This window comes from Octopus sinensis, linkage group LG17, assembly GCF_006345805.1.
Source record: "Octopus sinensis linkage group LG17, ASM634580v1, whole genome shotgun sequence".
NCBI lineage: Eukaryota > Metazoa > Mollusca > Cephalopoda > Octopoda > Octopodidae > Octopus > Octopus sinensis.
In genome coordinates this window covers 24,105,117-24,130,930 of record NC_043013.1, presented here as the reverse complement: position 1 = coordinate 24,130,930, position 25,814 = coordinate 24,105,117, and the positions used below count along the sequence as shown (strand labels likewise).

Here is a 25,814-nt window from a genome sequence, read left to right as displayed (position 1 = left end):
TGAAGACTCTTGCCACACTGGTTCTGCACTTTTTTCTCCTCCAACTCCAGCAGTATCACTGCCTTCTTGATAGTGGAGCAAGCAGTTGCAAGAAGCCACGCCGATCTAAGTTCAGGTGAATAAGCTATTGCAATTGACAGTAAAGGAGCCAACTCGTTCTTCTGCGGGGGTGATCGCGGAATCATCCCTAGCTTAGTATTTTTGACAGGCATTGTACTTCCATGGTACCGAATTTCTTTCCTCTTTTCATGAATGCTATCTTGAACAAAATAAGGCCTTTTCAATTTCTTTGGTAGACGCTATGTCTATTTTCTTTGTTTTAAGAGCTAGTACCGTAAATCCTTGAGTATAATACGCAGACGATTTTTAGGGAGCTGTACCTCTGAAAAACCTAAACCTTGTGTATAATACGCACCCCTTCTCTAATTTTAGTCAAGGTCTATATAACGTCCTTGGTTTGTAAAAATGTATACGGTAACGTCCTTTATTGTTGTATATATATAACATAATGGAAACATGTAGCTTTTCAAATTTTCTTCCGGCGGCCCTATTACCATGCTTTTCAGCATATAACTTCAAGTTTAAACATAGCTGAATAAGATCTACGAGTCATTTTATGGGCATGTAATGTATAAAATGTTTTATTGGAGATTAATGTACAAGTTTAAGTCCTGCTTATAAAAAAAAAATCCCTAGTAAAGACCCACAGTAGTTCAAACATATAATACTGGTATTTAATTAAGTAGCTATTGTTTGTCACAGTAATGATGCAAACTGCCAATACAAGCAGCAGGATGAACTATTTAGCGCTAAACTATTTAACACAATTTGTGCATAATTAAGCCAGCAGCACCTAGTCGAACAAACACTTCCGCGCATGTGTAATACAATAATGGTGATGTTCTTAACTGTTATAGGGGAATGTAAATATGTTTGCAAATTGTTTTTGTTATATGTTATTCTGTTCTGAATACTTTTATTTTAATAAATGTTGCTTACTGCAAGTTATGGATGATTCTTTTATGACTTCATTGCTTTCAAGCTTAACTTAAGGTATTTTCGTGCCCGACATCACAAAATGCTTCTGAATAAACATTGCCGGACAGCAAATAGAGACTCGGACATTGCTTAGAAAATATTTTTCATTTTTAACCACTAGGGATTATGACCTTTAAATTTTGGGGAAAAAATGTGGATTATACTTGAGGATTTGATATTCTATAAATTATCATTCTTTTTTATGTTTCCTTTGTGGCTTCTTTGCTCCCTCTCCCCACAGAATTGGTTGAAATTTTTCCGCGGCCTCTCACCCCATGTTGTATTTACCGACTGCTGCTGCATAATCTTCCACACTTTCTTCCAAGTCCACACTCTCCAGGAGCTCCAAAACTTCATGCAAATCACTAGTCATTTCGTACAAAGACAAGACATTTATTAACAAATAAGTAAATAAGGACAGAAACAAATTGAAAAGATAATTTTCCTTTATTGATGGGATTTCTTTGTTTTCATTCGGTAGTTTGACAAAACCATAGCAGTTTAGTCAAACGATACACTATTTGGAAAAATTGTGGCTTCCAAATAACTGATCACTTCTTTTTGTTTTTCTTTTTATTCCCAAGAGAAGCTGGATCAATTCCTTGTTTCAGAGCAAGTTGGCGCTTTAAGTCTAAAAGCTTAGCAACTTCACCATCAATGACACTTTTCTCAGCTTTATTGGCTTTCAGTTCCCGCACTTTGAGACCCTAAAATATAAATGGACATCATTCAGAATTAAAACATGAACACATTTCAATTTTTAACTAACAAAAACTATGCTTCTGTAAAAATATGTTTTTATTCTTTGGTTTCAGTCACAAGCCTATACCTTGGGGCTCTGCCTTCATGGATTTCAAGTAGTTGACTGTTTCCAGTTTTTTGACTGACTAAAGGCACTTTTGGCAGACATACAGTGGCACACTGGTAAACAAACTTCCAAACAAATGTGTATGTTTACTGGTGTGTCACTGTCTGTTTCTCAAAAGTGTATATATATCATATGAGTGCATGTGGCCAAGTGGTTAGGGTGTTGTACTTGTGATTGCAAGACTGTGGTTTCAATTCCTAGACCGGGTGGTACACTGTGTTCTTGAGCCAAACACTTCATCTTGCATTGCTCTATAATCACTTTAACACCTATTTCTTTACTACCCACAAGGGGCTAAACACAGAGGAGACGGAGTAAGTCGATTATATCGACCCCAGTGCGTAACTGGTACTTAATTTATCAACCCCGAAAGGATGAAAGGCAAAGTCAACCTCGGCGAAATTTGAACTCAGAACGTAACAGCAGACAAAATACCACTGAGCGTTTCGCCTAGCGTGCTAACGATTCTGCCAGCTCGCCACCTTAACACCTGATTCATGGTACACCGTGCACCTGTTCAGACTTTGATGGAGAGAGTGAGCCAATGTATGGCACAAGCATTTGATCTCACTATAACGAACAAATCATTTGTGCAGGTCTTTCGGCAAATGCCAAATGCTCATACATTGTCTTCGATGGAAGAGTCCATCATAGATAGAGATCCAACGAACTAGTGTAGGAAGCTTCAAGGCTGTCCATGATAGGTATAAAAAAAATATAATTAAGGTATACTCAGCCTGGTGAGTAGCTAGCTGATTACCCCTCATTCAGTAATTATTACATCAGAGGATCTGCCAGCTAAGAAACATATATATCATCATCGTTTAACGTCCGTTCTCCATGCTAGCATGGGTTGGACGGTTCGACCGGGGATCTGGGAAGCCAGAAGGCTGCACCAGGCTCCAGTCTTATCTGGCAATGTTTCTACAGCTGGATGCCCTTCCTAATGCCAACCACTCTGTGAGTGTAGTGGGTGCTTTTTACGTGCCACCCGCACAGGTGCCAGACAGAGCTGGCAAACGGCCACAAACGTATGGTGCTTTTACGTGTCACCGGCACGGGGGCCAGGCGAGGCTGGCAATGGACACAAACGGATGGTGCTTTTACGTGCCACCAACACTGGGGCCAGACAGAGCTGGCAAACGGCCCATATATATATGTAAGCTTCCACAGTTTTTGTTAACCAAATGTCATGCCGAAGGCTTTCATCAATCTGTGGCTACAATAGTAAACATTAGCCCAAAGTGCAATTCAGCAGCATCCAGTCTTGGGACTATGTGCTTCTGAAACAAACAAATTAATCACAGACTTTATGTTTGCATCTAAGTTTAATCATTAACAGGCCAGAAACATGTTACTATATTTAAAATAATTCTATATTTAAAACAGGATCTTTATCTAACCCTTTAACATTCAAATTGGCCATATTCAGCCAACTTATTTCTGTCTAAAACATGTTTTTATATTTAAACTTGGTAATAAAAGTTTGTTTTGAAAAGAGATTATTTGCTTTAAAAAAATTGACTCTGCAATACTTACAACTCCCAGGTGCACACCCGTGCATCATTACTCGACCTACAAGAAATAGCAGCTAAATCTTCTTCAAACCACATCTTACTACGTTCAAAAGAATCATATCTAAAAAGGTGGGATAATCATGGTTGGAATGTCTTTGGTTAAAGATCAACTTAATCACAACTTATCTGGATCTAAACAACCTTACGCTCAGTAATTACGATTACAAAAGTTTCAAATCGATTACCTGTTCTGTTACTAACTGGTTTAAAGTGTCTACGTCTGCTTCTGAACCAAGTGTGGCAGCTGCAGCTTGGTCGGTCTAAAAATAAGAAACAAAACAAATCTTTTAAGGGTCAAAATAAACCTACTTATACCATGGGTGCAGGCATAGTTGTGCGACGTTTGCTTCCCACCCACATGGCTCCAAGTTCAGTTCCACTATGTGGCACCTTGGACTGACCAAAAAGCCTTGTGAGTGGATTTGGTGGATGGAAACTGAGAGAAGCCCGTCGTGAGTGTGTGTATATGTATATATATATATATAAACAAAAATTTTATATCTTGGACATAGTTACCCAAGGTTTCGCATCCAATACTTGTCAGACTACATAAATACAAAATTTAAAATATCTGTCGCAGACATGAGGAAATGCTCCAAACTTGAGGAATAGATCTTAAAATGGGAGATCCAATTCCTTTTTCTGCTTCTGTTCTTGCTACATAAACACGTTGCTTAGTTTGCCTTTTAGCTACCTGATATGGTTCTTTACAACCTCCATCTTTCTACACCTGTCTCTTCTCTTTTATGGTCCTCTCAACATCACCCTTGGTCTGGCTGAAGATTTCTCAAATATAAACTATTCTTTATCAAATCTTTCTCCTAGAAAAGCAGTCTTTTAATTCTTTTATTCATTTCAGCCATTAGACTATGGCCATGCTAAAGTACTACTTTCATGGGTTTTAGTCCATTATAAGCATAAGTTAATTTGTTCCCTTCTTGCCAAAACTCCAACAATCTAACGTTCCTATCACTCTCCAAACCCAAGTTCTATTCCAGTCCATTGCACTGCTTTACCTTACCTAGAATGGAGGGTGGTCCTGCAAGACAACCATTCCTCTATCTCCAAATTTTGTAATGAGATTATCAAATAAACAAATCGTAGAAGTAAGGAGTAAAAGTTGTTGCAGAGAAATCCTTCGAAACACAAAAAGAATTACTAACTTTGTTTGATGCTGCTGCCGTTGGTGTTGGTGATGGACAAAACTTTTTCTTCAGTCCTTGGATGAAGTCAGTTTCTAACTTTTGAAATAATGGCCTTGGCTGTTAAAAAGAAAATTTTTTAATTAAAAAAAAAAAAAAGGTAAATTTTAGTTTATTTAATATGAACACAACCAACAGGTGTCAATATCAATATTTTGATAGTTGACAATTAAAAAAAATGCATTCAAATAAAAGAAAATTTCGAACATTGGCAACATAATATGATGGCTACTAAAAATCAATAAAAATTCCATTGACTCAGAAATGCATTGATTGCTCTCCAGTTCCAGTCTTCATAAAATTAATAGAACTTCACCTGCAACACATGGCATTAATATAACCAGCTTTTACAACCCCAAATCCAAGTTTTTCTAAACCAATAATAAAATAAATGATATATCACTTGGACTCTCAGAAGTTTATTGCAAAATGTTAATAATACCTACCTTACCAATTTTATGTCCAGTTAATAAATAACAGGAAAAATTATTAAGAATCACATTTTTCTCAGGAGGAAATTGCATTTGTAATTGAATGGTGGCACTTGTCTGAGGCATAAATGGTTGCAGCAGCACTGATAAAAGAGCTGCGATATTGCTGGATAAACTGACAATTGTGCCAGCACGTTGCCTGTAAGAGAGAAAAAATAAAGTTTGGTTACTTAACTGAGGCAAAATTAAATAACAGTAATAATGCTGTTTTATCGTTGCATTCTATTTGAAAACAGCAGTAAACAATCTGATTAAACAAGCTTCACAAAAAATAAGACCACTGTCACCATCATTTAACGTCCCCCACCTCCCACACTGCCATGGGTTGGACAGTCTGACAGGAGCTGGTCAGGCAGGAGACTGCACCAGACTTCTGTCCATTTTGGCATGGTTTTTACGACGGGATGCCTTTCCTTACATCAACAATACCCAGCAGAGTGGACTGTAAGAGGAAATATTAGGGAATGGCTTGTGAATGCCATACAAGCCTGTACAGGGGAACTGTCAGCCATGAGTACAGGTAAGAGTTCATTATGGTTTGGTACTCAGTCACCCATTATTTCTGATAATCTTCCAGCTCATCATCATCATCATTATTTAACATCCGCTTTCCATGCTGGTATGGGTTGGACGGTTTGACTGAAAACAGGTAAGCTGGGGAGCTACACCAGCTTCCAATCTGATTTGGCATAGTTTCTACACCAACCACTCCAATAATGTAGTGGGTGTTTTTTTACAAGCCACCAACATAGGTGCCATTGACCTGACACCAGCATCAACCACAATTACAGTCTCACTTGACTGGTCTACACAAGCACAGTATATCGCCAAAGGTCTTGGTCACCTGTCACTGCCTCCATGAGGCCCAAAGTTCGAAGTATGCATTTTACATGCCACTGGCACAAGTGCCAGTCAGACGGCACTGGCATCAGCCATGACTACAATTTCACTCGGCTTGACAGGTCTTCACAAGCACAGTATATCACCCAATGTTTGATGGATGCTTTTAATGGGCCCAGTTACATGGCGCTGGCATCAGCCATGACAAAAATCTCACTTGGCTTGATGGCCATAACAGAGGTATTTCAGGTCAGCTGCCCTTGGGAGCTACTATATGCTGATGAGCTGATTCTTATACTGGAATTTTTAACAGACTTAGAAAAGAAATTCCAGGCTTGGAAGCAAAACCTGAGTCTGAAGGGCCTTAAAAATTAACCTAGAAAAGAGCAAAATTGTAGTAAGCAAGAAAACAGAAGGTTCTCTCCCCATCAGGTAAGTAGCCCAGCTCGATAAGAAAGCTGTAGAAAGGAACACGTCATACAGTGTACCCAATACAAGCTATGAACACACACGAGCTGCAGTAGAATGAAAGGTTAATGGAGAAAGTAGTTAGTGGTATATGGAATGTGTGAAGGAGCAAATAAACAGAGGGCACACTTGAATCTGATTTTCTCAAATGGCCAGGAAGTTCATTAGAAGTAGCAGATAGTTTGTTACCAAGGTAACCTAATTAGCAGTGGAGGAGGATGTTCTGAAAGAGTAGTCACTAGAATAAGAATTGGCTGGAGAAAGCCCAGACATCTAACACCTCTGTTGGTGACAAAACATGTTTTCTGTCAGAGTGGAAGGCAGACTGTACGATGCTTGGTAGTGAAACAAGACGGCGAGCTGGCAGAAACGTTAGCACGCCAGGCGAAATGCTTAGCGATATTTCGTCTGCGTTACGTTGTGAGTTCAAATTCCGCCGAGGTCGACTTTGCCTTTCATCCTTTCGGGGTCGATAAATTAAGTACCAGTTACGCACTGGGGTCGATGTAATCGACTTAATACCTATGTCTGTCCTTGTTTGTCCCTTCTGTGTTTAGCCCCTTGTGGGTAATAAAGAAATAGGTAGTGAAACATGGCCTGTGAATGCAGGGGACATGCAAAGCTTTAGAAGAAATGATGCTAGCGTGTTCAATTGTAAATACATCAGTGTGCATGGACACCAAAATGCAATACATTGAGAAAAATTAGGCATAAGAGGAATCAGATGTAGTGTGCAAGAGAAAAGACTGTGCTGATATGGCCATGTGATGGATGAGGACTTGCTGCATACAGAAGAGATCACTTAAAGTGAATGGAACTTGTGGAAGAAGAATACCCAGACAGCTGTCAACTCAGATAGCTGGTGTGTCTGTAGAGGTTGCATTAGGAAGACTCTCCTTCTCTCATACATTCTCCACATTTAGCAGCCTTTCAGACAGACAATTCCATACCTCTTTCTTTACAGAATTCCCATGTGCAAGTGCCACATCATCCACCCAAACACACTTCTCTCTTACAATATCACGATTCTCTCTTGACATGCTGTCTTGCAATCCAGAACATCTCATGCCTCTCTGGTCCGTAGAACATTCTCAAACTTTTTCCTTTCTGCTTCTCCCGTAGCTAATTATATCATTGCCTAGCTTCTCTTCTAATTACCTGCCTTCTACGTTTGTTTCTTTGCTCTTGTGGCACCACGTCATCCTATGTCTGGCTAGAACTTTGCACTGGCTACAAATATAGTCAATGGCCTTTAGTAGGGTATCCCAAACGAATGTCCGCTTGTCAAATCAACTAAATTACTACAAAATGAGTTCCTCTATTCTCATTATTTCCACACAGTTCTGTTACAAGAGGTTTTTTCCCCATTTGTGCATACAGATTACTATGAATTAGGAGGCGCAATGGCCCAGTGGTTAGGGCAGCGGACTCGCGGTCGTAGGATAGCGGTTTCGATTCCCAGACCGGGCGTTGTGAGTGTTTATAGAGCTAAAGCTCCACAAGGCTCCAGCAGGGATGGTGGTGATCCCTGCTGTACTCTTTCACCACAACTTTCTCTCACTCTTACTTCCTGTTTCTGTTGTACCTGTATTTCAAGGGGCCGGCCTTGTCACTCTCTGTGTCACACTGAATATCCCCGAGAACTACGTTCAGGGTACACATGTCTGTGGAGTGCTCAGCTACTTACACGTTAATCAGATCAACCAGAACCCTCGTCGTCGTAACCGACGGAGTGCTTCAGAGACTATGAATTAGATAATGCTTTAAGTCTGGATAAAGGTTTGAATTTTAGGAGTAAGTATTAAAAACATGGATGCTTTTCTCACTGTTTTAGTTAGACACATTGAGTTACCTCTAGCAGCATCTTTCCAAATAGTTTTATGCCACCAGTGTGGAAAAAGAACATAAAACAACAGATGACGATGAGTCTCATCATCATCATTTTGGCATTCACATTTTCCATGCTGGCATCGGTTGGAAGGGACTTAATGAGCTGATGTATTGTGGTACAATGCTCTATCTCTTGTCAACTTTGGTAAGTAAAGTACTTTTATTCTACAGTTCTTTGCTCATCAAACTACTGAATGACATGACAGAGTTTACGAGAGATGTAAATAAACAGGAGCAGGCTGTGTGGTAAGAAGCATACTTCCCAACCACATGGTTCATGGTTCAGTCCCACTGCATGGCACCTTTAGCCTCAGGTCAACCAAAACCTTGTGAGTGGATTTGGTAGATGGAAATTAAAAGTAGCCTGTCGTTTGTGTATATATGTACTAAATGATAAAGATCCTTCCCAAATCAATGTCTTGGTATCTGTGGTGTAATATATTCCCCTCTTAGACAGGACATTGGTCTGTCACAGGATTCCTCATTTTTGCCAGCTGAGTGAACTGGAACAACATGAGATAAAGTGTTTTGCTCAAGAACACAACACTTCACCCAGTCCAGGAATCGAAACCACAATCTTACAATCATGAGTCTAACCACTAAACTACACACCGCTATGTATATATGTGTATGTATGTATATATGTATTTATGTGTGCCTGCATCTTTGTTTGTGCTTGTCTCCAGCCACTGCTTGACAACCGGTGTTGATGTGCTTACATCCCTGTAACTTAGCAGTTCAGCAAAAGAGGCTGACAGAATAAGTACCAAGTTTTTACAAAAAAAGGTACTGGGATCAATTTGTTTGACTAAAATTCTTCAATGTAGAGCCCCAGTATGGCCACAGTCAAGTGACTGGAAGAAACAGAAAAAAATATAATAAATATTATTACTGCTCAAGTGGTGTTAATGTGAAGACATACAAAAAAACACACACAATCTCTCCCTCTCTTGTACACACACACACCACAAGCGTCCATAAAATTTTTAGCAATCAACATCTATTCACAAGGCCTTGAATCAGCCTGAGGCTTTAGAAGAACCACAATTCCATGCAGTGAGGTCAAGCATGAAACAAAAGGGCCTAGCATTCATTCTTTTAACTTCAAATTCATGTAAATAGACATGATAAAATTTCTGAAAATGTTTAGATAAATTTCTGAAAAATAAATGTTTATAAGAAATTATTGAGAAATGAATGACTTACTTCTCTTCATTGGTCCCTTTCACTAAAACCCAAGGCTTGTGCATCTGCATATACTGGTTACCAAGAGTGGACATTTCAAGCAAGATTCGAAGACTGTCTCGCATTCTGAAATTTAACAAACAGTAGCAAAAGTTTTACTATTTCCAGTTGTCAATTTACTTAATATCGTTAAGTAGACAGGTTTACTGATATGTGCTTCTGTAGTGCTAACATTGTCAATCCTGCGCCCCTGCGTCTGACTTTACCCTTCACCTGGGCTCCTGAGCAAAAGAAATGAATGGTTGCATACACAGTTCTTCAAGAGTAATGATTGCAGGCAAACTAATGGACAGAATCACAAAACAATTCAGGGGAATAACAATAATAGGCCTATCCTCTCTCAACTTCTGGATTTGCTTACCTGAATCACTATTTACCTCAACTCTTTCACCAGTTTCATTGTCCGAATCACTCATTGTCTTGCATAAGGGAAAATTATTTGTCCAAAGAATCTCATCAATAATTTCTTCAACTGCAAAGAGTCTAGGCTTCGCTCATTTACCAAATGAAGGGCTGAGTTCATCACAGACTCATTTTATCGCAAAAAATATCCGGTTAAAATTTTTCAATTAAAAACAAAAATAAATAACAGTTGCAGGTGGAGACACCATTAAGAACGAGTGATGAACACATTTGAGGACAAGGCTACAACATGGTCTGTTGTCTATTTTTAGTATTCTATCTTCGTTTTCTGTGTGTGGCTGGTTTAACGAGAATCCAGTAGAAATTACATTTAGGCTATTCCCAGTAACATGGTGTGGTAGGGTTAATGTCCAAAATAATAGAGAAGATAATCAACAAAAATAATCTGGTTGCAAAAATCAAGCAATACATGAGACGAGTGTAAACAAAGTGTGCTTTGGAGTGTGCTGTGGTTCGTTTTGGTGTAATGTGTGCAGTGTGCTTGTAATGTTACTTTCTCTATGTTAGATATACACTTGTAAGTCCCACTGTTTTTGCTATATATCTATCTATATGCTTTTTAATCATACCTAATGCACTTGTTATTATAGGGATTATGGATTATTTCTGTCTACAAGCCTCACATTCAAGTTATTATTATTATTATTTTAATTTTTTAATTAAAAATTTAATAATTAAAATTAAAAATTTTAATATTATTATTATTATTCTGCACGTAAAAAGCACCCACTACACTCGTGGAGTGGTTGGCGTTAGGAAGGGCATCCAGCCGTAGAAACTCTGCCAGATCAGACTGGAGCCGCCCCTAGCTTCCCAGACCCCGGTTGAACCGTCCAACCCGTGCTAGCACGGAAAACGGACGTTAAACGATGATGATGATGATGATAAAGTGGTAAGCTGGCAGGATCGTTAGCATGCCAGGCAAAATGCTTAGCGACATTTCATCTATCTTTAAGTTCTGAGTTCAAATGCTGCCAAGGTTGATTTTGCCTTCCCTCTTTTTGAGGTTGATAAAATAAGTACCAGTTGAACAATGGGGTCAATCTAACTGACTTACTCCTCCCCTGAAATTGCTGGCCCTGTGCCGATTAAAGGCAGGTGAAAGTAATTGTTATTGCACACATTTGTATATTTGTGGCTTAAGTGGTTAGAATGTTCAGTTCATGATGGTAAGATTGTGAGTTCAATTTCTGGTGACAAGCTGTACCCTTGAGCAAGAGACTCTATTTCACGTTGTTTAGTCCACTCAGCTGACAAAAATGAGTTGTACCAGTAATTACAAAGGGACCAGCAGCCTTGTCACGCTGAATCCACATATCTGTGGAGTACTCAACCATTTGCACACTAACAAGTAGGCTGTTCTGTTGATCGGATCAACCGGAACACTCATCGTCATAACTGACAGAGAGCCAGTGAAAATGAATATAGTCTTTCACATGAGAAACAGAGATAAAAGCTGCAAAGGTTACAGAGACAAAAAACACAGCAACTTACTTGGTACATTCCATGTTTTCTATATAACGATGCAAAAGTTTGTTAATTTGAGCAATGAGCTTTTCATCTCCCTCAATTAGGTCCATGGCCTGGATTGTCTGCTGAAAACTGTTGCTGATAAACATCAAGGCTCTACAAAACAATCAGAGTTTCTTTATACATTCAAAGTATTTAGAAAGTGTTGAAACAAGAAAACTATTAAAATCTAGGATATAATTTAGCAGACAAGAATAATTATAATACCAAGTTAAGGAAAACTCTAACAGAATTTTACTAAATTCTGCTTTTTATACAAATATTTAACAATTATCATCTAATTAAAAATTATTCTTACTGGAAGAGAGAGAGAGATTTACCTATTAATAAAGTTCCCTATGTTGTTAAGTAATTCACAGTTGTTCTTCAGTTGGAAGTCATCCCAAGAAAACGAAGTATCCTAAAGATTAAAATAAAGTTATTAAAACATACAAAAAATACAAACTTGCATCTCAACAACAATTACAACAACAGCTTACATGGGCACAAGAGCAAACTTTGGTAAGCTGGTGATGCACCAGTAATACCCTGGTAATCTTTACTTTCTAAGTAGGATATCTTTAGAGCTAATCCATCTTATTAATAAGAACACCTACCATACAAATTATTAAATATAACTTAGTTTTCTCTCGATGCCAATACTACATGTTTGACCCTTTTAACCAAACATTTCAAGCCATTGTGTCATGCATATCTGCAAGTGTGCTGCAAAGTTTTGAGTCAGTTCAAAAATGCACACACATTTAGAAAACTTGATTGTTTTTAAAGATCCACACTGCACAAATACATTCTCTTTTAGCCAACTCCGCAATCATCATCATCATCATCGTTTAACGTCCGCTTTCCATGCTAGCATGGGTTGGACGATTTTGACTGAGGGCTGGCGAATCAGATGGTTGCACCAGGCTCCAATCTTGATCTGGCAGAGGTTTTACATCTGGATGCCCTACCTAACGCCAACCAATTCGAGAGTGTAGTGGGTGCTTTTACATGCCACCAGCACAGGGCCAGTCAGGCAGTAATGGCAACGACCTCGCTCGAATCTTTATACACATGCCACTGGCACAGGTGCCAGTAAGGCGATGCTGGTAACGATCACGCTTGAATGGTGTCTTTTACGTGCCACCAGCACGGAGGACAGTTAGCCGCTCTGGCAACGATCACGCTCAGATGGTGCTCTTAATACCCTACTAGCACGGCGCTCAAGTGCCAGTAAGGCGACGCTGGTAATGATCACACTCGAATGGTGCCTTTTAAGTCCCACTGGCATGGAAGCCGGTTAGCCGCTCTGTCAATGATCACACTCGTATGGTGCTCTTTGCACCCCACTAGCACGGATGCCAGTCATCGAATTTGATTTTGATTTCACTTACCTCTACACTAATCCCTGCTTTAAAGCTATTTTAATTGTTTTTTTTTTTTTTTACTGTTGTTTTATATAGCAAAAGCTATAAAGACACTGAAGGTAGGGTGTACTGTATTAAGTTTAACTTTTCTTTCAATGAACCATTGAAAGAAAAAAGATTGAAAAATCACTCCATCGACTACACCACTACACATTACTGACTCTGCTGTCTGCAACTTTAACTTTCTGCACCAACACTGCAGTCAATAATAATTTAGTGAAATCACATATAGCAAGAAATTTAGCCAAATTGCTAATGAGATAAATAATTAAGAGAGAAACAATAAATGAGCAGAGTTTACAAGTTTGTCTCCAGAAACATTACAGCCAACAAGTTTGTCTTTCTACAACAACTGTGTCTCTCCTGATGGATCAGCAAAGACAGAGAATGGAAAATTCGACAAGCATCAAACTTCCATATCCACAGATTGGACCGTGTAAAATGCTCGTAAATTAAAGGAAAATTTAGAACTATGTGATACAAAAGATTAATAAGTTAAAACTTTAGTAAATACTAATACATCCAAACATGTATAACAGATTCCATATAAGAAACAGTTGTTTTGCATCCTTTTATTGGAGGGCGGGGATCAACTGATCTTTCCTGTTGAGGGCCCTTATTAATGCTAACAATCATTTTGTAGATTATGATAAAACTAATAATGTGTGAACTTATGAGTAAATGATCAGCAGGTAGTGAATTGTCTGAACCTCATAGCTCTCATGTTATCTCACTTGCATGGATTTAAGGTGAATTAGCAAGAATGGATTTAAGGAAAAAACAGAGACAGCATTTCAAATGTAATGCTTTATCTCTAATGTTGGGAAAGTATCTGGGAGAAACACAGGGACTTATAGAATGGAAATCTGTCTTGCCGAGTAAACTTCATCAAAGTTCCTTACATCACAAATATTAATTTAATGAACTTATAATGAACACTGTATGCAGTCACTCAACCTGCAACAAATAGCAATCAAATTTCTCTTGAAAATAGAAGGACACATTGAACGTAGATGTTTTTGCCAGAATACAAAATGACAGGAGAGTTACTCATAGTTGAAATACTTCTAACTAAAGGTCAGCTCAATCAGGGATGACCTTGGGCTAAACAAAAACAGCAACAAGTTTCTTTTGACATTAGAACATTGGTAGAACGAATTGATTGAATACCCTAGAGTACTTTATATGGCTATCGTTAATTAATTAACATCACATGACCAGACTAGAGCAAGCTTCTTTCTTGCACACAACAACCCATTCCATTAACACCCAGCTTTCCACTCAACACCTTTTTACTAATTCACTGTATGTAGGCAGAAATCAGGTTATTATGATGGTCAAACACCAATGCAGATGTAAATATTTCTAAAAATTTAATCTCTAACTATAAGGTTAGCATTTCATGGATGTCTAACCTGAGATTATTAAGAAATTTTTTTCTGAAAAGAAAACATATATAAGAAGGATCAACTCACTTGAGATTCTGGACGCATGTAGACAAGATAAAAGCGGAAGATGTCAGCAGGTATTCCAGTATCTTTTGCATTATTACCAAACACACCAACGCCACGACTCTTGGAAAACTTTCCATCTTCGTAATTAAGGTATTCTGAAGTAAATCATCAAACAGCGATGAAAAAATTAATAAAACATGTAAATAATGATCAGTGAGCCTTTAATCTTGTCACAATGAACATGGTTTCAGGAAAATGCCTCCAAGCTTGATTCATTTTAGTTAAAACAACATCCTAACTCTAGTCAGCTGCTCAGCCAGCAAAAGATAACATACCCAGCAGTCCATAAAAAAAAAATAGAGAGAGAGAGAGAGACACTAAAAGACAAGATGGTCACAGTTGGAAAATCTTAGATCAAAACTCTATCCAATAAAAGTTGACTTAGGGCTACACAACAATAGCGTTCTGCCCGCTCATGTGTGCCACTGCCATCCACTTATCAATAAAATTCTGCAGTCTCCATGATTGAAATCTATCAAAACCTATCACTGTATGTGTTAGAGATTGAGATTTGCAATATATTAGGACAACATACAAAGATGCAATGAGGGATAAAGATTAATTAAAATTAATTAAATATGAAATGCTGTGGGGGAATGAATTTGATCTGAGCATTGATAGTACAGAGCCAACTACGAATATATTTCAGTCTTATGAGATCTCATCAGCAAATCTTTTTGGTCATATGCATCCACTCGCTTCACTTTGCACTATCATCATCATCATTTAACATCTGTTGTCCAGGCTGACAAGGGTTGGACAGTTTGACCAGAGCTGGGGAGTTGCACCAGGATCCAGTCTGATTTGGCATCGTTCCTACGGCTGGATGCTCTTCCTAAAGCCAGCCACTTGACAGAGTTTTTGCCAGGTGTGTTTATATGGCACAGCAGAGGCACTTTTAAGTAGCACCACACGGTCACCTTAACACAGCACTGCATGGCTGTTTTTATGTGGTACCACCACAAGAGCTTTACAACACCAGAAGGACTGGTTCTAACATTTCTGCTGCAGTGTACAGGTCTTCGTGAGCACAAGGCACCAGGCATTTTGGTCCTTTGTCATCTTGCCTGAAAGGTTCAGCATCCTGAGGTCATTCTTCAGTATTTCCTCACATGTCTTCATGAGTCTCCCACTTCCAAGTGTTCCATCCACTTTGAGAGATCCACACTTCTTTAAGGAGCTGTCAGCATCCTTCCACATCGCATGACCACACCAGCACAGTCTTCTCTCTTGCACACTGCAACTAATTCCTCTTATGCCTAACTTCTCTCTCAAAACACTGGCACTCTGTTGAACATGTACACTTACATTACACATCCAGCAGAGCATACTGGCCTCGTTCCTTTCTAACCATCACATCTTCTACATTCAGGGCTCATGTCTCCCTACCATATAGAACTGCTGTCTCTATACACATGCATCATACAATCTTCCTTTCACTCAGTGAGAGAAACCTTTCAAGACCAACACCTCTCTGAATTTCCTCCATCCTATTCTTATCCTAGCTACCACACTCTTCTTGCATCCTCCTCCACTACTAATTTGGTCCCCTAGGTAGCAGAAATTATCTCCTACCTCTAATGAGCCACCAAGGCTTTTGACAGATCAGTTTCCCGAGTTTCTAAAGGTTTTATGGATCCTGTGCATCTTCCACATACGAAAACTATCTTCCCTAATAATAATTCCTATCAATCCACTGCACTTCTTGTGTGTCCATAGCTCACACTGGGTACACTGTATGGAGTTCCTGCTTACACCTTTCCTACAAATTAGGCAGGGCCACCTACCTGACGTAGGTAGGGTCCTGTCAGTTTCCTTGATTACTAGGATCTTAGTCTTTTCCAAGTTAACCTTAAGACCCTTAGATTCCAGGTTTTGCTTTCACACCTAGAATTTCTCATCTAGTTCTGATATGAAATCTGCTATGAGAGTTCCCAAGCACTGCCTGTCTTTAATTTCTCTGCTATGGCCTGATGGACCAAATATGAAAAGGAGTGGACTAAGGACTGAGCTTTGATGAAATTCTACCTGTACATCAAATTGTTCGCTGTACTCATGGTTAACTCTCACCTTGCTGGGCAGTGTGTTTGTACATGGCCTGTACACTTTTCATCAGCCACTCATCAATCCCTAGCCTCCTCAGAGCCTACCACATCCACAGCATGGCACATTATCGAAGGCCATAAAAATAATATCAAAAGCCTTGATGCAGTACCAGACACTGGTTCTCATGGCTTCTGATCTTAATTGATTGGAAGTATTATCATGTACATTGTTTTGTCTTGGTATAAAAAGATGGGTCTACAGTAAATATACCTTAACCAGTTGAGCATGTCCCTTGGTGGCTGACGATGATATGTGCATCTCTGATCACAAGCAGTAGTGGGGGAGCATCATAGCCATGTGTTGAGAAGAATTCTTTGGGATTTGAATAATTCACCTCTGGAAACAGGTTTTTCGTTCAACATCCATAAACAATCCTTATTCAGTGACCTTTTGAGCGGGATGGGTTACTCCACCAGAAGAAAATTCTAACAGGGCCCCATTTGCAAGGTCATGCACTGTTTATCTTGATGTGAGATCACCATGTTGCGCACATATGGATGTGATGCATGCGCCTGGTGTACCCTTATCTATCAAGTAGTTATGATGGGCTTTGTATATTAGTACCCCAGTGACACTTTGATGGCATGCACTGCTCTCTCACACAATAATAATAATAATAATTCTTTCTACTATAGGCAAAAAGCCAGCAATTTTGAGTGGGGGGGCAGTCAATTACATCTACCCCTGTCCTCAAAAGATGAAAGGTAAACCCGAATTCAGCAGCCATTCAAACACACAAAATAAAGACAGACAAAATGCTGCCAAACATTTTTGGTCTGGCACAGTAATGATGCTACCAGTTTGTCATCTTAATAAGAATTCTTTCTCCAGTAGGCACATGGATTGAAATTTTGTGAGAGAGAGAGATAGATGTTTACATCGACCCCCACCACTTGACTGTTACTTGTTTTATTGACCCCAAAAGGATGAAAGGCAAAGCCGGCCTCAGTGGAATTTGAACCCAGAATGTAAAGACAGATGAAATGACACCAAGCATTTAGCCTGGTAACAAATCAAGAAGCCAGTTTTTATAGGGATGAGTTGATAAAAAGTCAAATTAATGAGGATAAAAACATATCAAGATGCAAATAAATTGTTAATTATCAAATTGAAGCATTGGGCATGGGGGGGGGAGTATAAACAAACAAATATAAACAGGAACCAAGAGTAAATTAGTCTTGGTTTGCTTGAAGCTAATTTTCTCTTTGGAATACAAGAATAATGAAACGAAACTCGTCACTCACCTGTAGCAAGGACACTGTCAACCAGAGTATAATTTTGGTTAGCACCCAGCAATGTGGCAGGAAAAATAACACTATGAAAGGGTACATTGTCTTTACCTAAGAAATTATACATTTGTACCTGTTATAAAAAAAAAAATTTTTTTAAGTAAATAGAATTTCAGTTTACATTCAACAACATTCTTTTTCACACAGAATGTATAAACTAACATCTACACGAAATGATACATTTCTTTACTACCCACAAGGGGCTAAACACAGAGGGGACAAACAAGGACAGACAAACGGATTATGTCGATTATATCGACCCCAGTGCGTAACTGGTACTTAATTTATCGACCCTGAAAGGATGAAAGGCAAAGTCGACCTCGGCGGAATTTGAACTCAGAAGGTAACGGCAGACGAAATACGGCTACGCATTTCACCCGGCGCGCTAACGTTTCTGCCACGAAATGATAGTTTATCCTTTAACAGCCGTTTTCCATGCTGGCTGGCATGGACTGGACAGCTTGAGAGGATCTTTCAGCTGCAGGACCGCAACTTTTGGAAACATTTTTTCACGCTAAGAGTTGCTGAAGCATGGAACAAACTGCCGGCATCAGTTGTTAGTTGTCGGAGCACTACATCCTTCAAAACTTCCATGCTTCCTGAGATTCGCCAACACTACACCTGATTTTCTCCCCCTCCATACACACGCAAGCATGTATCTGACTCATACACTGTTCACTTTCCAGGCATTTGTACATTACTGCAAATGCTTTATATGCACTTTTGACAAGTGGTGCACCTGAGCACTGTATACAATAATTTCATTATTATTATTATTCTATGTTTGACTTTTGCTTTATGTCTGTACAAGTTGGCTCCAAGTCTCACCCAGAGACCTCAAGAGACAACAGGTTGGAAGTTCACGTTGTTGTTATGCCTAGTGTGCCATATATTTGTTTAGTTTTTTTTTGTGTTGTACTAGTGAATGTCTAATACATAAATTTAAAAAAAAAAAAAGTTTGTTTTAAACCTTGGGATTACATAGAGAGTATTTTGCGTAGGATATGAGCAGTTCCCATGAGCACTATCTTTTAAATTTCTGCCATTTTGGGGTTTCCTGGTATCTGAGTTAGGTAGCAATCAGCCCCTTTCGCTATCATTCCCAGGGCACCTATGTCAACAGGTATTATTATTATTATTATTATAAATTTCCAATGTTAGCTTTAGCAGAGTATCTATAACTGGATGCTTTTCTTAACACCAATCACTTTATTGTGTGTAAAGTGGTGACATTTTAATGATAGCAGCACTAGTGAGAAGGTGACAAAAGAAGAGGCAGAAAAACAAAAAAAGGAACCACACCCCCCACCCCACCCCTTGCTCCTCGAGTGAGTTGTTTCAAGAGAGTGGGGAAATGGCTTTATGTTGAATGCTGAAAGTATGGTAGGACAAGCACAACAAGTGTGTTGCTGTAAGAGGAGAAACATGGCCAGCCTCCATAATATAAGGGGGGGGGATAGGTGGATGAGGATGTGACAGTAAGGAGGGTAACTGATGGTTAGAGACAGGGGTGGAGATGTCAGAGAGTAATGAACAAGGGTGGTGTGGTTGATGGGGAAAGGAGGAGGAGGAGAGATAGAAGTGGATTGGGAAGAAGGAATTAAGAAGACATTGGGAGAGAAGAGTTGAGAGATGATGTGCAAGGTGTGAAAGGGAGATGAAGTGAGGGGAAGGTGAGTGGGGCAACAGCAGTGGATATGAGGGGATGTGAAGAATGATAGCAGAGAAGAGATAGACAAGATGAGGTATGGCAGAGCAAAGGTGAAGAGCAGAGAGGAGAGGAACATCAGTGGAGACCAGTATGGACAAGATTGATAATGAGAATGAGAGACAAGGAAGCAGCTCCAAGGGAAGAAAGGGGTAAATGGCAATGCGAAAAAGAGTGTACTAATTCTGCTCTTGTATAATTGCAGCAGCAGAGTATTGTCACAGTTAGGAGAGTGATGGAGGGATAGGTGTTAGGAGGAAGAGATGTAGGAGAATGTTTGACATATAGATATGTGTAGGGTGAGGGTGTGTACATGTGAGTGTATGGGTACATCAAATAAAAATTATTTTCCAGAAGTTATTCCAACCTGTTGCACAGATGCTCCTTTATCATTTACACCATCAGAAATGCAGAGAAATAATGACTGGCCCATTGGAAATAAAATAAGTATTGGAGCTAACTGAATTAGATACAGGTAAAATATAAATTGTGACCATGTATCAAAGTTAGAAATTATCATTATTATTATTATTATTATTGAGTACGAGCTGGTCACCGGCATAGTTAACCAGGTCATTCAGGGAAGTGTAATACCCAGTAACTGGCATAGCAGCATAATTGTTAGCTACTACAAGGGTAAGGGTGATGCTTTAGATAGGAGCAATTATAGAGGCATCAAAGTCCTGGACAAGGTGATGAAAATTACAAAGAGAGTTATAACCCAATTAATTAGGAGCAAAATTAGGCTACAGGAAATGCATTTTGACTTTGTCTGGGGAAGAAGCACTACTGGCACTATTTTCATAGTCAGGCACTTTAGGAGAAGTACTTAGCTAAGAATAAACCATTATACTTGGCCTTTGTTGATCTAGAGAAAGCCTTCAATAGAGTGCCCTGCTGTGTGATGTGATGGGTTCTGAGGAGGCTAGAGATTAACAAATGGCTGGTGAAGGCTGTACAGGCCATGTACAGAGACTGTTAGTAAGGTGAGAGTTAACCATGAGTACAGCAAAGAATTTGGTGTACAGGTAGAGGTTCATCAAGGCTCAGTGAAGGACCAGCTACCCAAATCAACAATACCCTGGTAGATAAAGCAATTAAGGATATGAAGACAGGGAAAGCTCCTGGTCCATTAGGAATCACCGCTGAGATGCTTAAAATATCTGGTTATGTGGGTTATGGTCTAGTCTTGTAAATCAGGTGGTTCACGAAGGAGGCATACCCAATGACTGTTGTAGCAGCACCATAGTCAACTGCTACAAAGGTAAAGGTGACGCCTTAGATAGAAATAATTACAAAAGTATCAAATTGTTGGATCAGGTGATGAATGCTAGGGAGCGAGTCATAGCCCAACTAATAAGGGAAAAAGTTAGTCTAGATAAGATGCAGTTTGGCTTTGTACCAGGGAGAAGCACCACTGATGCTATATTTCTGGTAAGGCAGCTGCCGGAGAAATACATAGCCAAAGATAAACCTCTGTACTTGGTTTTTGTTGACTTAGAGAAAGCCTTTGACAAGGTCCTCTGATCCCTTATCTGGTGGTCAATGTGGAAACTAGGGATAGACAAGTGATTGGTGAGAGCTGTACAAGCCATGTACAGGGATGCTGTCAGTAAGGTAAGAGTTGGCAACAAGTACAGCAAAGAATTCAGGGTACAAGTAGGGGTTCACCAAGGATCAATCCTCAACCCTCTCTTGTTCATCATAGTCCTCCAGGCAAAAACAGAGAAATTTAAGACAGTCTGCCCTTGGGAGTTCCTCTATGCAGATGACCTTGCTCTCATAGCTGAATCACTACCAGAACTAGAGAAGTTCCAGGAAGGGAAACAAGGTCTAGAATCAAAGGGCCTTAGACTTAACCTAGCAAAAACCAAAGTCTTAGTAAGTAGGAAGTGGACAAATCACAGATCCCTTCAGGTAGATGTCTCTGCTCAATCTGTAGAAAACGCATAGGTAGAAAACGATAAGACGCACCCAGTGTAAGCTTTGGACACATAAAAGTTTTACCAATATCAGAGGAAGGCTAACAGAGAAAATAGCTTTTGTATGTGGAAGATGCACAGGTACAATAAACGCTGAAAATGTGCGAAAAAATAGACTCCAGCAACCTAGGAAGATATGGGATGAAGTGGTGAAGCATGATCTTTGAACTTTGAGCCTCACAGAGGAAATGACTAGAGACCAAGACCTTTGGCAATAGGCTATGCTTCAGAAGACCCGTCAAGCCAAGTGAAATCCTAGTCGTAACTGATTCTCATGTCATGTAACTGGCACGTAAAGAGCACTTTTCAAGCACTGGGCCTCATGGAGGCAAACTGGTTGTTTTCTTTTCGAGCATTGGGCTTCACGGAGGTGAGTTCCTTTTGAGCAGTGGGCCTCACGGAGGCAAAGTGACTGGGTTCCTTTCGCGTGTTGTGCCTCTCAGAGGCAACGACTGAGACCTTTGGCATTATACTGTGCTTGAGAAGATCACTCATCAAGCCAAGTAAAATTGCATTTGTGGCAGATACTGGTGTCATGCAAATGGCACGTAAAAGCACCCATTACACTTTTGGAGTGGTTGGCATTCGGTAGGGCATCCAGCCATAAAACCATGCCAAATCAGACTGGAGTCTGGAGCAGCCTTCCAGCTAGCCAGCTCTGGTCAAACTGTCCAACCCATGCCAGCATGGACAAAGGATGCTAAATTATGATGATGATGATGATTATTATTATTATTAGTTAGTCAGTACCCACCTGAGATGGATTTTTCCACCATTTTTCCCATTTCTCAGTATAATTCGCTGTGATGGAGATGTAGCCAATAGGAGCATCAAACCATACATAAAAGACCTGGTCAAAAGAAAGAAAAAAAAAACATTTGTCATTTTAGTCAGTCAGATAACAACAAAATGTGTTTTGTCAGCTGGAAAATTTAACTGGAACATTAAACCTGAAAAAAGTTTGGGTCTCGTTTGTACTACGCATGTAGTAAATATGCTGCTCTTCAGTTCAATAATGTGTCAAATACTTCTCGGTACATCAAGTTCCATATGGTACTCTGTTGATATGATTTAGCATCATGGCCAGAAAAATAGGAAAAAGAATTAGAAAAAGACAAAATTGTATATCTCATAGAACAGAAGCTGATATGCCTCGACCATCTTGCCTTTCACTGCTGTAGTCACCCTTAGAATCCACAGGCATACATCAAGCTAAAGAGGGTACTTTAAAGTAGTCACTCCAACTGCTAGAAATAGCAGAAATTTCCACCTTATCATCTTTAAAAAAAGACATTAAATCATGTTGTCCAAGGTACACTGTGTGAAAAAAATATTGGGATGGTGATGGATGGAATGTCCCAGATCACAGTTTTTTTCAATTAGATTATGAAGGCTAAACAACTACAACAGGGATACTGCAAGTGACTGGAAGCTAGAAGGAGCAGACAGTGTTTGTAGTCTTAAACTGCAGTTCAGATAATCTATTCCTGCATGTGCAGTCGAGGTATGATATATTAGGAAGAAATCTTTGGGTTACTTGGCTGGCTATTTGCACGCCAAAAGAGTGTTCAATCAGAGCTGACGTGAAGCAAACCCCTTTCTTTCTCCAACTTCATTTTGTCCATTGTTTCGACTCGCGTACCTGTCTAAACTCTTCACTCTATGCAACACTTCCTCTTCTTTCATCAGGTTTTCTACTCCCGATTTCTCCCTCTCTATCTGGCATGACGTTACACAATAATGATCTCAGGTTACAGCTCAGAAACAATACAATGAGGGGTGTCTATTTACTTTTCTGATTCTGTCTCTATTTCCTTAAAAATTCAGAAACAGAAGAGGTAAATGTGAGAATCATTTGTAGGATTGGTTTCTTTTGCTGGTAAAGAAGAGGATCATATTTACCACAGCAACAGAATAAGATCCAAGATTATGATTAAAACCCCCAGAAACTACATTAATTAACTTAGGAACATTAAAGTACAGGGGTTGGACAAAATAATGGAAACACTTAGCATCATAATTTTGAAATATCTATAAAACCGTCAAAAGCTTGTTTACTTTTATGTGTTTTGATTTATTATTAGTATTGCTTAATATGTTTTGCTAAAATTGCTGTTTCTTTTCAGATATCACCAGAAAAAGGTAATTAGAATTCATTAAAATGACAGATCTTTCAAAAAGGTAAAATTGTTGGTGCTTGTATGGCAGGTGCTAGCGTAACGAAAACAGCCGAAATGTTTGGTGTATCAAGAAGTACTGTCTTGAAAGTAATGACAGCCCTCTTTGAGAAAGAGGAAAAATCCTCCTCATTGAAACAAAACTTCAGAAGAAAACCAAAACATTCTGACAAGGACTATCGAACTCTTACGTGAATTGTTAGAAAGGATCACAAAATGTACAGCTCCCAAAATTACTGCAGAGCTTAATGACACCTCGAGAACCTGGTTTCCACAAAACATTGTTTATCAGGGAGTTGCACAAAGCCAGATTTCACAGGAGGACTGCAATCAGAAAACCAACACTTTCAAAAATAAACGTTTCAAAGCGTTTAGAGTGGAGTAAAAGCCTACAGAATTGGTTCCTAGGGCAGTGGAAGAATGTTATTTTCTCGGACGAATCATCTTTTAAATATTTCCGACCACCGGCCAAGTATACATGTGGAGACTGCCAAACTCCCTTCTTCCAGCTGTTAAACATGGAGGAAGATCTGTGTGATGGCGGGGGGATGGCTATATCTTGGAAATCCACCGGCCCAATGGTTTTTCTTCATAGCAGAATTAATAGTCAAGACTATTGAAGCATTTTATCTGATCAAATTCATCCTATGGTTGCGGAACTGTTTCCAGAGGGAAACGCAATCTTTCAGGATGATAATGCACCAATTAGACACAGCTAAAGTTGTTACTGAATGGTACGAGGAACATTCTAGTGAAGTTGAACATCTTATCTGGCCACCAGTCCCCTGATCTCAATATTATTGAACATTTATGGTACATTTTGGAAACAGTCAACTAATTCTTGTGTTTGGGTGAGACACACAGTCATTCATTATGATGGTGTTGTAGTAACGTCCAGAGTTGTTGAGGTGTTAGGATATTTGCAGAAGATAAAACCTGTAGATTTGAGCAACAATAAGCTCTTTCCCTTTCGAGTATACAGTTTTCAGTATGTTGTCTAAGTGATCAATGGAAATCCTCTCTGTGCAGCCTGAAATGGCAAATTGCCTCTTTGTGGTTTGTTGTGGAGAGAGACTGAGGAAACAGGCATAATCCATGGCATCACAGGCATAATCCATGATCGATCTACATACTACCAGAATCACTTAGAAATAACAGCCAAATCTCCCACACACCTCACCTTATCTTCTTAAAAGAGAAACAAAAACACTGAAGAATTCACTTCTAAAAGAATATTCCAATAGTAATATTGTAACAATAATATACCAGTTAAGAATAGATAGAAATTTTGAATACAAAACTAAAACTTACTTTGTCAGTGAAACCTTTTAAAGGCACCGGTGTTCCCCACTTCAGATCTCGACTTATACAGCGAGGTTTCAAACCATCTCTCAACCAAGAATTTGTGATTACTTTTGCATTATTTGTCCAAATACCTTTAGGAAAGACATTTTCCAAGTGTTTCTTTAAATCCGGTTCCAGCTGAAATGATTGACCAAATTTTGTGTAAGTCGCACAGTAGGAATATTCTAGCAATTATCTTTATACAAACCTTCTAATTCTGCAAGTTACAATTGTCTAAGTAACATTAATAACAGTATTTATTTGTCATATTTACTGAAACTTGACAATTTTTAATATTTTACTGCATCATTTTCAATTCAACATAAAAAAAAAAATCAAACTTGTTTTCAATCATACTCAACTGGTTAAATTGATTTCTAAGTATTGAAAATAATGTCATTTTTCAGCATTCCTCAAGAGTCTAACAACCATATCATCCATTTTCTAAAGCCTAACATTCCAGAAAGAGCTAAACAAGTCACATCAACACTCCAGAGCAGCCGTATCTCCATCAAATCATACCATGTTTAAAAATAAGAAATGGAAAGACACGTTGAACAATGTAGTCCAACATACATCATCATCATCATTTAACGTCCGCTTTCCATGCTAGCATGGGTTGGACGGTTCAACTGGGGTCTGGCAAGCTCGAAGGCTGCAGTGTTTCTACAGCTGGATGCCCTTCCTAACGCCAACCACTCCGAGAGTGTAGTGGG

At 39.1% G+C, this 25,814-nt stretch overlaps 1 protein-coding gene across 1 annotated transcript in view; it reads right to left on the bottom strand.

The window, feature by feature from the left end:
- Positions 1-1,464: 1,464 nt before the first annotated feature.
- LOC115220931 (methionine--tRNA ligase, cytoplasmic) overlaps positions 1,465-25,814 on the bottom strand; it is a 47,546-nt gene continuing 23,196 nt past the window's right edge. The window contains exons 13-23 of the mRNA XM_029791130.2: positions 25,066-25,236; positions 22,332-22,427; positions 17,843-17,960; positions 14,454-14,587; positions 11,893-11,972; positions 11,537-11,668; positions 9,581-9,685; positions 5,132-5,315; positions 4,647-4,745; positions 3,669-3,743; positions 1,465-1,745 (exon numbers count right to left, since the gene is read on the bottom strand). Of these exons, the coding sequence (XP_029646990.1) occupies positions 1,590-1,745; positions 3,669-3,743; positions 4,647-4,745; positions 5,132-5,315; positions 9,581-9,685; positions 11,537-11,668; positions 11,893-11,972; positions 14,454-14,587; positions 17,843-17,960; positions 22,332-22,427; positions 25,066-25,236 (1,350 nt within the window). The 3' untranslated portion in view covers positions 1,465-1,589. The remainder of the gene's footprint in view (positions 1,746-3,668; positions 3,744-4,646; positions 4,746-5,131; positions 5,316-9,580; positions 9,686-11,536; positions 11,669-11,892; positions 11,973-14,453; positions 14,588-17,842; positions 17,961-22,331; positions 22,428-25,065; positions 25,237-25,814) is intronic.